A 16482-nucleotide genomic window follows, 5' to 3' on the forward strand; every position below is an offset into this window, starting at 1 on the left:
TGTTTGCTTCTTTTCAATTTCCTTATCATATTCGATGATTCATACATAATACATTTTTCACATTAGTTCGGTATTAGATACCGTGTGTGTAATGTATACATATATATGTTAGGTCATTGACTACGAAATGTGAGAAACGTTAATCTAGCCTTTCAAAATGGCTTATTTTATATCGGTACAGCATTGCGACATGATGTTTTATTTTCGGGGCGCTTGTACCCTTCGGAAATGTAAAGCTATCCCCTGCCAATAGTCATCGAGGCATTTAGCACACAGTTCGCAGTGAGCCAAGACGAATCCTAAAGTTTTTCATTTTGAACTTAAAAATAAGTCTCCTGCGTGATCCTGTGCAAAGACGATAACAGAGTATTCAGAAAATGGACGCGTCTTGAGACCCTCAAGGCGCTAGGTTTGATGCACATAAAAGTACCGCACCTGCTTACCTCGGTTTCAGGTTTAAGGACCATTTTCCACACGTTGCATTGGTAATTAATGATTTGACGGAATCGATGATGACAGAATTGACGTAACTACATTATTTAGCCGTTGAATTAATGACTGAGAGAAATCCAAAAATAATTTCGAAATTTTTTCACTGCTATTATTATTTATGTACAATTGCGACATTAATATTATACTTTCGCTAGAGCTTCACGGCGACACTCTACTAAACATTTCTTGTTTATGTATTATCTAAGACGAATTCGAAACTTACGAAAATCTTTAAATGGATATCAGCTTTATATTCAAGGTCTTCCGACTAGATCTACATGCCCTTCGCCGCTTGTCATCGGAAAACCCCTAGCTGTTATATCTCAGATATTTTATGACGGGCTATTTTGGCACTCAGCATTTTAAATCATATAGCAATGTATCTTTTACGGTATCTATTAAATGAATACCGTATCATTTCTGTACTATGTACTTCTATTGACCCCCTATATCGGAACCAAACAATTCACTGGTTTGCGTCACTTGGACCTAACAATAAAAGACTATAGTGCAAGTAAACGCTCTGTTTCCGGGGCACGTTATGTTTAATAGGCATAGCATGTATTTAAAAAAAAAAAAAAAAAAGTATTAATAGGACCATCTCTTGATAGGAATAATAAATTGGTTCAGGCACCTCCATTAGAAGCTAAGGGGAAATTCTAAGGCGCTGCAATGGCAATCCAATTTGTAGGGTGGAGCGTGGCCAAGATCGGAGGTCTAGCGAGAATATTAGTAACAGCATATTTATTGACGGATCGGAATGCGAATATGAACCCATGGGGTCGGAAATGGCGACCGTATGATTTCAAGGCTCCGGTGTTGATTTACCAAACTCGCTCAGTAGCTCGGCTTTATATACTGAAAGTTTAAACATGAACTTAGGCCCTTCAATACACTTTATTGCAAATACTTTTTTCGAATTATCACTACGAGACAGTAGCAAGCGCGGAACCGGCAAAATCAACTGGTTGTATTAAGAACGACAATAAAAACCAACGACTTAGCTAACGTTTCATAGTGTTATTCTCTTTATTAGTTTGACGCAGCAATATCATTTGATCGTTAGAGTTCAATGTTATTAAGGTCCGTGTTTTTGCCTATAAGGTCTTCGCGCCCTGTAAAGCTGCTCTCAGTCTGGAGTTACGCTGGTCTACTAATTCGCCTGTATTTATTTAGGTATATATCAACGGAGATACAAACATGATACTCATTGTGCAACTACCAGAGTACATAAGCCTACGTGCATCTTGTTTTTATTGAGGGTCGACGACTGTGCATCCCCCCTAACTTGTCCCTCACGCGTTCACCTATCCATTTCAAATTCCTATATGGCGCCTCTTTCACACTATAATCGCTTAACTTGTATTTAATAGCTCAGATTGACATTATTCATGGCATTTACATGGCGTATATGGTTTTTCATTTGACAAGCCACTTGAGTTTATGATCCAGATTTTACTCAATTGATTGAAAATATTCCCATTTTTTTTTTTATATTGTTACCGTTTGTTATTACTGTCTACTTCAATTACTTGTTCCGCTGTCGCAATTGCGATCGTTGTTCTCCTGGCGAGCGTGGGCCGGCATCACTGTGACTACACCCCCGCGACGCGTCTGGGCGAAGACAAAGGCTTGTATATAGTGTTTAGGAATTACATGCTCCTATTAGATATAAGTCACAGTTTACATCATATCAAACCGCCAGGTGGCATATAATTTTGCGAGGTTGAGCTTGCAATAAATCCATAAGGCCACGGACTCGTTGCATGTACGATTACCATTCAACGACCTAACAGCGCTAGGGTCATGTCGCTATCGTTTCCATCATCACTTATGTTATTTTGTAAATGTTCCATCACACTGTATTCTCGTCTTGAATCTGTACATTCAAGGGCCTGCATTATAACGTGTGAGTTAGTTTTTGTATAAGCATGCATTGGTTGGCTTCTCAACCTCGGTCCACTATGTTTCATATACGGAAATCTCTACATGTGATAAGGGTTGCGTAACAATTACTCATCGGAGATACACATAGAGAGGTGGTATCGCTGAAACTCGAACAGTTTGCCATTGAACGCAGCCCTACCTCTGCTATCGTATTCGAGAGCCTTAATTATTTCCTGTTATTATGAGCAGATAGACGTTCAACTAATTTTCGTTTATTTCTATTATTGTATTTTTCTGCGCTAACAGAAAGCGTAAATGAACATTCCGCTGATAACTATCGCCTTGAAAAACACGGATCACACTGTAATAATAACAATAATAATAACAACAACAACAAGATCTGTACCTCAGAGTCGACCTCATGTAATGTACAAATATAGACAAACATTGACAATGGCACACACACATAATAATGTATTGTTATTAATGGCGCTTGCGCAGATCATTGAATTAACATTATCAAACTAGGTTATGATATTGTTATTAAACGTAAGAACTGGTTGATATTGTCGTTTGTCTTATATTCAGCATTGCTATGTGCGTCAATTCACTTACGGTGGGTGAGCTGTAGTCCCTCTTTTCTACTGTAACCAACCCGCTAAAAATGTGCCAATGCGTATTTGTAGGATGACGGAATAAGAGTCCTTTTCAACGCATCATTTCTAAACGAGAAATATTTCCTATTGTTGCTTAGAGAGAGAAACGGGAGAGAGATCGGGACGGGGGAGACTGATATTTTGCGAAAAGCTATAATTTCAAAGGAGCATATACATATTTCTTGGCACAAACATGACATCACTCGACTCGACTGTGAAGTAAACTTTCCCAGCTTCCCTTTCGCTACACTTTTAGGTTAAATCAATATAACCAATCACAGAACTCAAACAGCTTCGTGATTGGTTATATTGATTCGTGGAGCAACGTATCTCCAGCGCGTTTATTGCCAGGATCAATCACGCCTGTATAGCGAGGTTCCCAATGCAAACCTGAACTAATAGTTTTTGTCTTGTGTCATTGTTGTGGTACCCCGCGTACGCCCGCAATATGCACTTATTATCGCAGCGATATATACTTAGCATCGGTGTATAATAAATATTTTATTACCGTCGTTTCGCATACTTTACGGCTCAGCTGAAGTGGCGTGGGTTGTAACTCAGGGCCAAAATTATGAAATAAAATTTTTTTTATTGCACCTAGGTCGTACTACTCTGCTGTTGGGCACCCGACGTTTCTACTAGGCAAGTCGAGTTCAGTTGCCGGAACCGAAGAATAAATTGTCTACGTTTTCCTTTGTCTATTCAGTGTGGAACCCGATTGTAGCGTTAAAACAGACCAGTCGATCATCACTAAATGCCTCGACAGAACCTAGAAAAATCCATCTTCAGTTATCTATCGCTGCGGCACGGTAGTAGTAAAAAGAATAGAGATTACATGGGTAGCGGTGTTGTATGGGATTACTACACAGTCTTCAAGAGTCTTTTGTGTACGTCTGACACCATATAAAACCGTCGTTATATCTTACTATAGCTTTTCTTTGTCGCTAGTCAATCTTGTCTGCTCCTGCCTGAACCATACTGTCGCCTCTTCTTGATTACGAAAACGTTCCTAATCATAAATACCGACGCAAACGTTTAACACACGCACAGACACACAGCCGGCTTGTCTAACTGCATGGGCCTCCGAAGAGACCTAAGATTTTCTGCCTCAATTTAAGGAAACGTAGATGTCAGTTAAACTGTTTGTCAGCTTTACAGGCATCCGAAGTTCAAAGATGGCACTCGCTATTGAGCAGGCGATACGAATTGGTCAGCTGCGAAGTTGACCACGACCATTTTGAGCCAAGTTCGTTATGAAACTTATTGCTCTTATCTTGATATTTTTTCTTTCATCTCGCTGCCGTACCAAATGTGGTTAAAATATGGCCCTTTCATATGTTGCTATTGAACAAGTCACTCGAACAATTCAATAGGAGCATATTTCGCGATAATCTTTTCCATACAAAGTGATATAATTATTCTGAACTTTGAAAAACGCTACTTGATTAATCACAGAGTCAAGTTACGTAGAAGTTTCCGTTGACAGCTGACCAATGAAACACAACGAAATACGATAGTACATGCAATGGTTACGAAACGAAAGTATACAGCTCCAATAACAACGGTTAGTGAATTGTTTTGTCGTTGAGGCAGCTTGTCTAGACATACCATTCGGACATATATGCGAAAAAGGGCCGTATTGGCCAAGCTAACTATGCATCCGAAAGCTTCTCAATTGCGTCGGTTTGTCCAGCTTGTTGAATGCCGCAACTTTGCTAGCGTAGCTTTCAGTGAAAAGAGATCTAGCGCTACCAGTATGCTACTTCCTTTCTAGGCCTATGTTACCGTCCTTCAGCAGCGTAAGCCCGATGCGTCCTATATAATCAACTCAGGCCTTATGTACTTTCTGACTGTTCACTTTGAGTACACACTCACTTTTAAACACAATTTTTAAAATCTGCCATTTACCCATGGCAACACCCTACACGAAGATGATATATTCAGAGAGATTGAGACTGTGAAGATATGCCTAGCTGTTTCATGTAAAGAAGAACAATTAGGCGATTGAACTCATGCGTGTAACATTCTGAGTTTTGTCGAAAGTATCTCATCAGCACCAGAGATAGCTTTTACGAGTCAGCCGTTTCTTCTTTACTAATATTACTGAAATCTCCCTTTGCTAGCGGCCTCATTGGTCATCACGAAATAACTCGTGAGCTTCGCAATGTTGCCGTCGACACGGCATTCAAATATCTAGAATGCATATCTATCTGCATTCTAGACGTCTAAATGATAATAAATAATATAATTTAGCGCTCATAAACGCAAACAGATGCATTAAATAATATTCACACATTTTATTTTATAATCCTCTATGTAATTTTGCCATTCCTGTCAACCGATGCGCAAGACGAGGGCACCTTGATTAGTTTAGCGTGAACAGTGAATGCATATATAAGCCTCGCGTGGCTTCTGAAGTTCATCCAAATGTATATTACGGAAACGATGTTAACGGTCGCCATTGCTATTATAATCATGCCGGAGCTATAATATGTTCACAGAAATAGACTACCTGTCCAAATGATATCCATGCTTCCCGGTTGAAATACGGAATGAAAGCTACTATTCATTACGGATAACAGGGAGCATTTAGAATTTAGCAAAAGACTTGTTCGATGGCGACGATTTCGTAGGTCTCAGCTGGTTTCGTATCCCAGTTCCAGTACACACGCTACTATTGCATACATTTGCACGTACATAATTAATCTCAACATCACTGTATTCGTTAATCAGCGAAGGAACAGTAAACTTATTGAATTCGTAAGGAACGAGGGGCCAAGTGTCTGCCATTTGCTAATGGGTACGTAAGTAAAAAAACCCTCCATCGCGTATAGTTTATATGAATGAAACTATGACGTTCCGAATTCGGAAATCTCTTGAGGACCGATCTTTCACGGCGTTTGAAAACATAGAAACCCGGTTTCGTGGCTAACAATTATCGTTGTAAAGCAATACGATGGGGGCCGTAAGGAAGGATTCGAGGCACTGCTTAGTTCATCCATTGTGTTATTGATTGGACGAGAGATAATCGATCATTATGAGCGGATTCTAAAGCCTTGCAGATGTATTCGTAACTGGGTCATGTCCAGAAAGGGTCTTCTTGAAAATGCATTCCCTTTTATGGAGCTGCAGTTAGTTTATAAGGAAACGTGTTGTTCAACAATTGAAAATAGGAACAACTTTTATGCAAATGAACGTTGAAAGGAAAACAATAAATAATACGACAGCCACGAGCAGTAGTGCAGAATACTCTTTTGTTTTCAATTCAATAGTAAACGGAATCCTTTTTATATACAGATACGTCGAAGGTGGCACTTTTTAGGTTAGATGCAAGCGCTGTTAGAATATTTGTTTTAGGCTCAGCCTGGTCAAAAAATATCAGAAACTTTATGCATCATGTAAGGATATACTTCCTGCAACTGCTATTGCTTTCTCCATTCCAAGGATTTAAGCATAAATTAGTTACTGACTTCATTGTCTTGCGTGAGGATGCTATAATTTCACTAAGTTTACTTGAGCACGCAATACTTTCTGCAACGACTGTGACGCTTGAGTGAATTTTCGGTCGTTATAGCTGCCTATCTCAAAGCCCGTCTATGCGTTTGGATGAATGCAGTCCTGACGTCATGTACAGGTTGAATCGATAGCTTACACACGGCAGAGTATTACGTCACAATACGAACTTTCAAAATTACTTAAGAAATGTGTAGAAGTTGATTCACCTGTCTAGCCTTTAATTCAGGCAAAGCAGGCGGTCCAAAATGGTTGCATACGATTGCGCGTTCAATTATGCCCAAAGACCTTTACACTTGCTAATTCTACAACTTCTGCGACAAGTAGTTTTTTCTGCGACTGTTCCAAAACTAGAAAAATTCGACTTCTTTGTGACGCACTCTTCTCAACAGTCTGTCACAGAGCCCATTATGAGCAAAGGCAATTGCTATGCAATCTCTAGACGCCTGCGTTACTTCCGCAAGTCCTTAACGGACCGCCGCCAGATGGTTGCACTTAACTGCTCCGAATAATGGCCTCAGAATGTTTAAATAAATGTACATAGATACGCAGATAGACATCCCGACAGAGCATGGCTAGACAGTCATTACCTTTGTGACCGATACGAATAATAATAACACATAATAATGGTGTTTATCTACAAATACGCAACGGCTGTAAGCTTTGCCATGACTTGACTATGCGTACGACATATTAGGACATGCTTAACTAGAATAATAGTAATAATAATGTTGGTGCCTATAAAAAATTATGAACATATTAGGCACGTGCCTCCTTGCTACAGCCGGCTACCGAGTTGAGGCTTTAGTCTGCGTCGTCGATTCATATGTACTTCGTTCCACCGCGAGAACTTCCACTGACAGACCGCACGTCTGCGATGAGTGGCCGACGCCGCAATAGCGTGGCGAACGTAGAATCATCGTTAAATACTTGTATGTCTAATCGTGCATAAGCTAATTCTTAAGACGCACATCTTCGACTGGATGCGCTTCCTAAAGCTTTAGGAGCAGTGTATTGGTTCTAACTGTTTTGCAAAAGCAATACTCTCCATCTTTTAAGAGCGCATTTGCTTGCTGGTCGACGCAAACTATCCTTTACCACACAGTATGTGATGCAGCGGTCCTATTGTTTGTCTTGCGTTTCGTTTGTATACGGACATTTCAATAATGCTTTTTTCATGTAATGAGATTTTCAGATGTTGCATTCTGAAAACGGGTCCTTCTTTGTCGAATAGCTTAATGATTGTTGTCCTGTTGCTGAATTTCCTGCACGTAGGTCTTAGGAAAGAAGCCGAAGTTATTGTTAAGATGGCCCTTCCACCAACCGCGCTCATCTCCTTCCTTTGACAAGATTGCTACCCGCTCACCTGTGAGAAAGTGAAGTAGTTGCAACAAATTCAAAGGTTACTTACGGTTCACTAAAGCCAGCCTTAGCAAATGTTCGTTAGTTCAGTCTTTCTATGAAGTGGATAACACACTTGCTTAAGCTGGTATTACCAAATTCGTTCTCTGACTGAGATCTTGCGTTTTCCATTGGGCATTGCCTTTGTTCAAAGATAATTCGAAACCTTGGCTTCGCAAACAAAGGAAACTCATTTGAGCTTTTTGATTCCACTCTTCAGGCTTTTTTTGTCCTGCACACAATCCCTACACGTGCATTGTAGTAACCGTAAGTAATGAGAAAGTTCATATATTCAACATTAGTATGAAAATTATCGTGAAGCACAAAAATCAACAGGGCGCTTTTACAATCTATAGCAGGTACTGACCTTTTGTAAGCGGTAGAAACTGCGCTCTATTTTGATCCCCGGCTGTTGTGTGGCTGGGTTCGAAATCATGAACCACAAGAGCATAAGAAATAACTGGCGGTCCGACAGCGTTCGATACGCGTTTGTACGGCGTCCGCAGAGTCTCGTTGAGCCCCGCAAAACTTTCGGCCAGCGAATGTTCCTGATACCAGGATACAAGATCCAGAATGGAGCGAAACAGCTTCTTCTTGCAAAGATACAGCCATTCGCCGGTATTAGCGCCCGCCCCAGGAGGAGGAGGGCTTGCGTCCGGCACCAACACCTCACTAACAAAACTACACACTCGCATGTGCTTTACGGCACCGCGAACTTTTAACGAGATAGCGAAACCAGGCTGAGGACCCAGTTGGCTCAGCTGACCAGAAAGTTGCTTATTTGAAATTCGCACAAGGTAAGTGCCCTCAGGACATGATTCCAAGGTAGCCTCTGCTCTGTCGCGACTCATATTGCCTGCAGTTTAGTAAGTCAACAGAATTATGATAATGTTATGATTGCAAGTGCTGAGAGATGGGCGAAATGCACAAGGATATTCAAAAAAATACAACTACGTACAGCTTCACTAATGTTAAATATTGTCTCAGTCCTAAAATAAACCTGTATATGGAATACGTATTGGAAATAATACTAGTTGATAAATTATTTTACCTTTTAAGCTTACTTATCCATAATAAACGCCTATTAAGTAAGATCATCACTTGATTCCACATACTGTATAATATATATTGATGGCTAAACCAGCATCCCCATCCTAGAGGCTGCAGGTTTTTGCTCTTCAACCAAAAGCTTCAGCTACCTAAGCCACCCGTTAGCTTATAGGGAGCATACTTGTAGCACACACAAAGATTTGTAATGATTAACTCACCGGCGAACCAGGGATACTCCTCTAGGTTCAGCGAGGAAATCTCTTCGACGTGCTGTGCAGGAAAAAACCCTGCACGATTGCCTATCCGCCCTTCCCAAAGGACGACGCTTAATTTGCGAGTGATTTGAATGATATCACCCGTTTCGAAGGTCAGATGGTCCTCGTTGTTTCCGCCATTATAAGATCGGCATGCACAAGCTTGCCCGATACTTGGTGCTGACCGGGATAGTGGAACGGGCGTAACGGAAGTTGGACTTTGTAGGTGACATGGCCTTGACTGTGAGATGCATTCTCTGTGGAGGATTCTTTGACATCTGCAAACAATAAAAAACAAAAAATAATTTGCAACTAATGCAAATTTAAGCTTTTTTTTTTTGTTTCGTATAGCCTATATATAACATATGCATTAGCAGATTTTTCTGGCTTTGCTAAGCGCGTGCGCGGATTATAGTCCAGCTACGATGTACTGTCAGATAATATCAACAAGAAAATACACAATCAATAAATAACGCTACACAGGACATCGAACGCGTACGCTCTACTTAACCGTAACTATGTAAGCCAGATTCCTATTCATAGCCTTAATATTTAGGACCAGTGTGCATTTATTACATGCTTGTACGTCTATACTAGTTTTCTTACGAAAAATATACGTGGACATTTCACTTGGATGATAAACTGTTTGTACCTAGTGCATTGGTATCCCTGATAGAAGATCCCTTTCATAAGTTTATTGCATTGATGACAATACATGGGTGCAGCAAATGTTTTCATATCCAAACGCTCATGGTCTGTTTGAGCCGCTGCTGGAGGGTCGAGATTGTCCCTACAAAAAGCCCAACACATACAATAATATACAGTAGTAATACTTAACAACGCATGTGTTCGTTATCACATCCTCTGGAGTTCGGCAATGTTGCGGTTAGTAAAGATTAATTAGTATAAATCATGGAGCCTTCAATGGATCAGAAATGAAGTTTGCTAATCATCATAACTTTAGATTTACATATGATGAGGCTCGTTGCAGCTACTAGAGTGACTCAAGTACTGATAGGGTAAAAATATGCTTAGTTTAGCTATTATTATTTTAATGTGAAAGGGTCAACTGACAATATGTTGACAGATTAATAGCAGGCTTTTTTTTTTTTTTTTTTTGGGGCTCGGGACGCTTACAGTGCTTTTTGGATAGCCTCTATCCATTTAAGCTTATCATCAAGCGTCTTCGTAGCTATTGTGAACGCCGTTTTCTGGTCGTGATGTACAAGTAGAAACTGATGTTGCCACGATTTCGCCGGAACTAAAGCCGAGGACGCTACTCCCGAGCTGGCGCCACCTGCACCCCCACCAAGTCCACCTAGCGGCTGATAGTCTTCCAGCCGGTACGAACCTAGAGGGATTGACTCCTTGTACACATACTGGTCACCCTATAAGGTAATATGTTTGTCAAAGCAGACGAAATAACAGGAGGAGGCAACGTAAGAACAGGTTCATTTTCGCTTAAGAACTCCTTCGAACTGAAGTGAATTCGCCGCGGGTACATTAAGCTTTTACATGTATTGAGCAAACGCCTAAATTAATTAAGTAAAGCACGTAACACAGGTCAAACGAATTAAGATATAAACAAACAAAGAGCCAGGAAGATTTAGCGCATCAAAGTATACGAAACCTCCGATGCGTGACGTGTTCGCATCTACCAGGATTATATGCGAAGCGTTCTAAGCCAAGAGCCATATGAAATAATCAAGGTGCTTGTGTTGTCTATACTCAATAATGTTTTAGTAAACACTCATAGCATCAGTGAGAAACGAAACAACAATTTATAGTTGGTTGATAGCCACGCACACGCGCAGGCATCTACGCGCGTTCGTTCATGTTGTGTTTATTCATAGACCTGTACGCTACGCGGAAATAGTAACAAGTCAGATGGCATCAAAGGACCAATACATGTAGGTGGCCGAATACAACATAGACTAAACAAGGCACGGCAGCTGCGTACTGTAGCTGATACAGATACTTGAAAATGCTTAGATGAATCAACAGAAAGTAGAATATTAAATTCTAATAGAGGATTGAAACATTGCCTAACAGTGGGTTCCTTGTCTCGCAAACAGATTTATAGTGCGCGCATCGGCTAGTGATCAGTTAGTAGCAGCCATTTAGGTTTATTTTTCGATGGCTAACGAGTGTCGTGTATCTTGGGTTTCAGCTCTACCACAATTTCACACAAAACGAATTCAAATATGTATACGATGAGCCATATGCGCGGATATTTTTGCCACAATGCTGCACTACGATAGACGATAATTAAATCGTACGCTTTCAACCGGACAAGTTCCACCAGTGAAATAAATACAGTACGCTATCTTATAGCCGGTAAACGACGTTCAATTATATGACTATCTGGGATCTAGCAAATATTTAGTCAGTCAGACATGCATAAAGCGCGTTTGGAACAGCCGAACAAGTAGCCATCAAGATTTACACGGATATGACATGGCATGAGCCACCCCACGATGGTACGTACCCCAAGCCATTTGTCCACCATCTGTGTCCACCCACGACACAGGGTTAGTTAATGCCCGAGGAACAGAAGCAGACACAAAAAACAGAAAGGAAAAAGATTAAGGAAGGAAAACTTACGATATTCACTTTTCAACTGTCTGTTTTGATATCATGGACGCTGCCATTTCAAATGTCAACTGAAAATAATGGAATCAGAAATTTTCCTTGTCTACGATTGGTGAGAGCGTGTTAACAGTTAGACGTGGCGGTAGTTCGTTTTTTCACTGTTTTCATTTTTCTAATGTTTAGGTATTATAATTTGAAAAATCGTCATAAAGCATGCTCTTTAGTCTGATCTGGTAGCACATAGTCATCTTTATATAGAGTTCTAGCGTTTTACAAACGAAGCTTGAAGCAGACATCTTGAGCCTTCTAACATTGCGGCTCAATATATACTATGGATGTATCTAACGTCCGAGACTCAATTGAACCGTCAATCTGACGTTGTCGATTTAAGGAGGAACCCATAATTTTGCATTGCTCATTATATAGACCAGTGCTTTGCTTTTGGGAAACAAGCATTCACAGATATTTAGCTAGATCATGGACGAACGATTCTACCGACGTTGCTGATTCGCTACGATTAATACCATTGAAGGCCGCGAACAAGTGAGCCAGTGACACCGCGGAGGAACGTCACGAACGGAGAAGAAGGCAACTTCGGTGAGACAGAAACGGTAACTAGCCAAGCGAACCTACCCTTCAAACAAGTCTCTCAAACATGTATGATTCTGGCAATCATTTTAGTAGACTATTGAGATTGTTAGTGAAAGCTGCGTTATTATTATCCATTGTCGATTACTGAGCGGTGGAAGCATACCGAGTAAATAATATCCGGAAGGGAACTAACAGCGAGTGGTGATTTCCGGCTCTGATGAGGGACAACAAACGAGGGTTTTTGTCCAGTAATGTGAAGATCAAGTATTTGAAAAATAGTAAAAATAGGATGCCCACATTTCCTTAAAAGAATATTAGGGAGTTATTCTTTTCAATCTTGAATAATCTGGCGGGTGTTAGAAATATTTTGCTTTTTACGTATCATTATTTTTTTTAACTGTCTTATGAAGCTTTGAACCGGACTAATTTCATTATGTAACTTTTAAATATCTATTGGAGCATTACCAGGCTTCCTAAAATATCTGTATCAGTTTGCAGCAAATGTTGTATCACAACACTCATGAAACATAATCCGAATTTTGTTACTAAAATAACTCATAGAGTTGCCGATGGTAACTACAAACGTTCTCGAAAATTAAAGTAAAGTAAGTATTAAGTAAACACAATAATATTATGATAATGCATCACCTAGTGCAATTTTAAAATGAATACTCTCTGTCTGAGACGTTTTTCTTTTTTCTCACAATCTCACCTTTGTGGCTTTACAAAGGAGTAGAACTCGGTCGAATACGAACACATAACGATTTTTGACTCCTTGGTCTCTATGGCTTTTCACCTTTACTTCACCATCTTTGAGGAGACGGCCATGATCCCTTAGCTGCACGTTTCTTGGTAGATGGTAGTCGGTAATGGAACTCTGGATATCCCCTATGATCTGAAGCATCTCTGAGTCTCGTTTTACTTCGTTGATGTACGCAGATAGGTCCTGTAATTATGGCACAGCATTGAACCTTTACATGCGGAGTGATTAATAGTAATTAGAAGTGCAATGTTGATAGTAATCCACTATGACAGGTTCGAGTTAACTGCTCCAACAAACTGATCGACTATGAACCAGCGTTGTTGAATAGCTGGTTTTTGGGTCGGCTGCAGCGCAAATGGAACTGTTAATCGGCAAACTCTAAGATGGCGGCAAGTTTCGTCTGCCTCTTAACCTAATTCTCGTAAACTAAGAACCAGTAGAGATGTGCAGAACCGAAACTCAAGCAGTCCGTCTTGTCGTCATTCACCTGCTAATGATGAACGTACTTTGTAATTATATCAATAATGAGCTTCCGTCATACTTACGAGCATGGCTTCAAGCGCTTTCTCCAGTCCGAGGTAATCATCATGTTGGGGAAGTGTATTTTTTACTAGCTCCTTCAGAAGCAAATGGTATTTTAGAACACGTTGAATGGGTACACATAGGAGAGTATTCAATTGGTAGCGACCATCGTTTGTCTCTCTCTGGCACCTGTATTACAACGAATCGCAGCGTTGCACGGTGTTATTCACCCAGTGGCATGCATAACGTGTTAATTTTTCTATACCTAGCTTTATTTTACAGTTTATCTGAAATATGATTGATCGATTACGTGTGCTTCGCAGTGTCGATTGTTCTTCAAAGCGTTTATTATGTTATATGAAACAGCGCTCACTTGTCTATGGCCTGAGCGACGGTGTCATTCTTCGATTGTAGTTCCTGGAGAAGCTGCTGAGCTCGCGGGTAATTAGAACAATAATCCCCGTATACGATGAGTGAGTTTTTCCACCGTAGAAAGCACTCCGAGATGCGGCCGTTCGGTACCTGATTAGCTACGTGCAGGTCTGACAGAAGGCCTGTGTGCACCTCGCTGAGCCCTCGAATGTGTTTGAAAATTATCTGTTGCAAGTGATGACAAGAATAAATAAAAGAAAAAAAGGAATAAGTTTCCAGATAGTCACTTAAAGCTTAAACTTATTAGTAATCAAATAACCTGATTCAGTCTACGATAAGATGTACTTGCTTAAGTTTCCAAATTTGATCGCATAAAGATAATAACATACCTCAGCATCTTCTCGTAGTACAGGTTCCAGCGGCTGTTGAAATTTTTTCCGAATCATCTGTAGGGCTTGGATATAATTTTTTTCAGTTTCGAGAAGCTCCTGTATACATAGGTCACGCTTTTCCAAAGGAACCTACATTTATATTATTAAATATTGGCTTATTGTAACATCTGGCAAACAAAAGCACTAAATTAGGAGCTAAAATGATGCTTCCATCCATGCAGATGCCAAGGACAACCTTTCCAAAGAGCAATTTGCAAGGCCGCTTAGAACGTAAGTAAATAATAATAGTTATTATTAGATTGGATAAGAACATGCGTAAATTCCGCATTTCCACTTAACGACAAAACGCAGCGTCTCTACCAAATTCTAACAACAAATGAATGTAATACTATCATGTATTTGTGGTTACCCTTCTTGATGTTCTCTCATACCTCAACCAATTTATTTATTTTTTTTCGTCACAAGTGTTCAAACTTGTCATGTTGAACCTGTCCAACCAAAAAGACCCTCTCCATCGTCAAATGTACGGTTACGAATTTCATTTGCAACTAATTGGAAAAGGCAATAATCCTTCGCAGCGAGGTCTAGACAATATGGTGGGTGCAAAATGCCTTTCGCTCAAGCTCCTGTAGGGTGACTTTCGCAATCTTTGACTAGTATCTCGGCTTAGCATTGTCGTTGACTTTGCCTTGTCTATCGGATTTTTGCCACTGAATATCCGCCTTCGCCTGGTGTAGCTGGCTTCTACACAGATCCCTGTTGTCCATCTTGTTCTTCTTAAGCACCCTTTAGTGTACAAGATCTTTCCAGTTTCGCCAAACCGAACGCAAACCATTGTCTTCTCAAGATGAAGACCTGGTTTAACTCAGAACTGAGGTGTATCCTTCAGGGTCAGCCATTACATTTTCCATCTACTTCATATCGACGTAGTACAGCTACTTCTTGCCACTTGTAAGAATTCTTGTGAGTCACTTGTAAGAACATAACCTTGTCATTGCGACTGGGCGTTGCCCAGTGGGGTCGAAATAATGAGAGTCAGCGAGAAGTTATATCTATCTATTCGTGCGCTTTACCTAGTCCATGACACACCCAGGCCCCTAATTTCCGATAGAATTTCGTACATTCATGATGCCTTAAAATAATCTGGCATTCGCAGCCTACCTACTTGGATGACTTTTTTTTTTTGCCACCTGAGCTAGTCATTGACCGAGAGGCCGACTGAAGTAGAGATTCAATCCTAGAACCTAGCAAGCTTTCTCGAGCATTCTTCTCAGTCATGAAGCCTTCTTTATGTGCAGTACAAACATCTTAACAACGCTTTTTCATTTGGAATCTAAGTTTTCGGCGATACGAAATTCTAGGTTCTGCACGATGACACTGCTATGCACTCACAAAAGGGAGAGTAAATCAAAATGCAGACATAAACAAATAGTGGAAAGGTAAAAGAGAACGAGAATAACAAAACCAAACGGAATTGACTTGTGTTCGAATCTAAATAACAACTGTGTTTCCACATGACCGTGTACAACCAGCAACATAAGTTTCACACATAATTCATCAATACTGATGTGGCTACCAGCAATAACGGTTCTGTAGACCTGTGGTGATCCCCCAGCGACCTTCTCTCGAGCAAATGCACTAAATGAACTACCCCTTCGAAATGAGATTTATGTTACCTAGACTTTCTACTTGTGCACGAATTTTCGTGTGTCCGACAACACGGCAATTCAATAACTTAAACTGATAAAATTTATTCGAAAAACAAAGTACACAAACCGTCTTAGGTTTCGGCGCGCTCCTCGGTACAACGCAGATTTTGTGATAGATCTCTTCTGCCTCGGTAATACGTGGACTCCTTGGTCCACCAGTTAGCTCACCATTCATGTTACAACGCCTATTTTGGATTGCATGACCGTCGCCATTTGTCAAAAGGCGTATGAACATACAGGAACAAAGCGGATGAGAAATCAAATACAAAACGAAAACATTCACGCAGA

At 40.4% G+C, this 16482-nt stretch overlaps 1 protein-coding gene across 5 annotated transcripts in view; it reads right to left on the reverse strand.

Moving 5' to 3' along the window:
* Positions 1 to 1492: 1492 nt before the first annotated feature.
* Positions 1493 to 16482, reverse strand: part of LOC111253270 (protein vav-like) — a 34801-nt gene continuing 19811 nt past the window's right edge. For 3 of the 5 annotated variants that reach the window (XM_086976833.1, XM_022812440.2, XM_086976832.1), the window contains 10 exons: positions 14483 to 14614; positions 14095 to 14318; positions 13745 to 13910; positions 13149 to 13382; positions 11742 to 11762; positions 10391 to 10641; positions 9906 to 10043; positions 9218 to 9531; positions 8317 to 8805; positions 1493 to 7914 (listed from right to left, as the gene is read on the reverse strand). In XM_086976833.1, coding sequence (XP_086832959.1) covers positions 7784 to 7914; positions 8317 to 8805; positions 9218 to 9531; positions 9906 to 10043; positions 10391 to 10641; positions 11742 to 11762; positions 13149 to 13382; positions 13745 to 13910; positions 14095 to 14318; positions 14483 to 14614 — 2100 coding nt within the window. In that variant the 3' untranslated portion in view covers positions 1493 to 7783. Of the gene's footprint in view, positions 7915 to 8316; positions 8806 to 9217; positions 9532 to 9905; positions 10044 to 10390; positions 10642 to 11741; positions 11763 to 13148; positions 13383 to 13744; positions 13911 to 14094; positions 14319 to 14482; positions 14615 to 16261; positions 16380 to 16482 lie in introns of all 5 variants that reach the window. The other 2 variants (XM_022812449.2, XM_022812454.2) reach the window with 2 other exon arrangements.

This window comes from Varroa destructor, unplaced genomic scaffold (assembly GCF_002443255.2).
Source record: "Varroa destructor unplaced genomic scaffold, Vdes_3.0 BEIS01000001.1, whole genome shotgun sequence".
NCBI classification, from domain to species: domain Eukaryota; kingdom Metazoa; phylum Arthropoda; class Arachnida; order Mesostigmata; family Varroidae; genus Varroa; species Varroa destructor.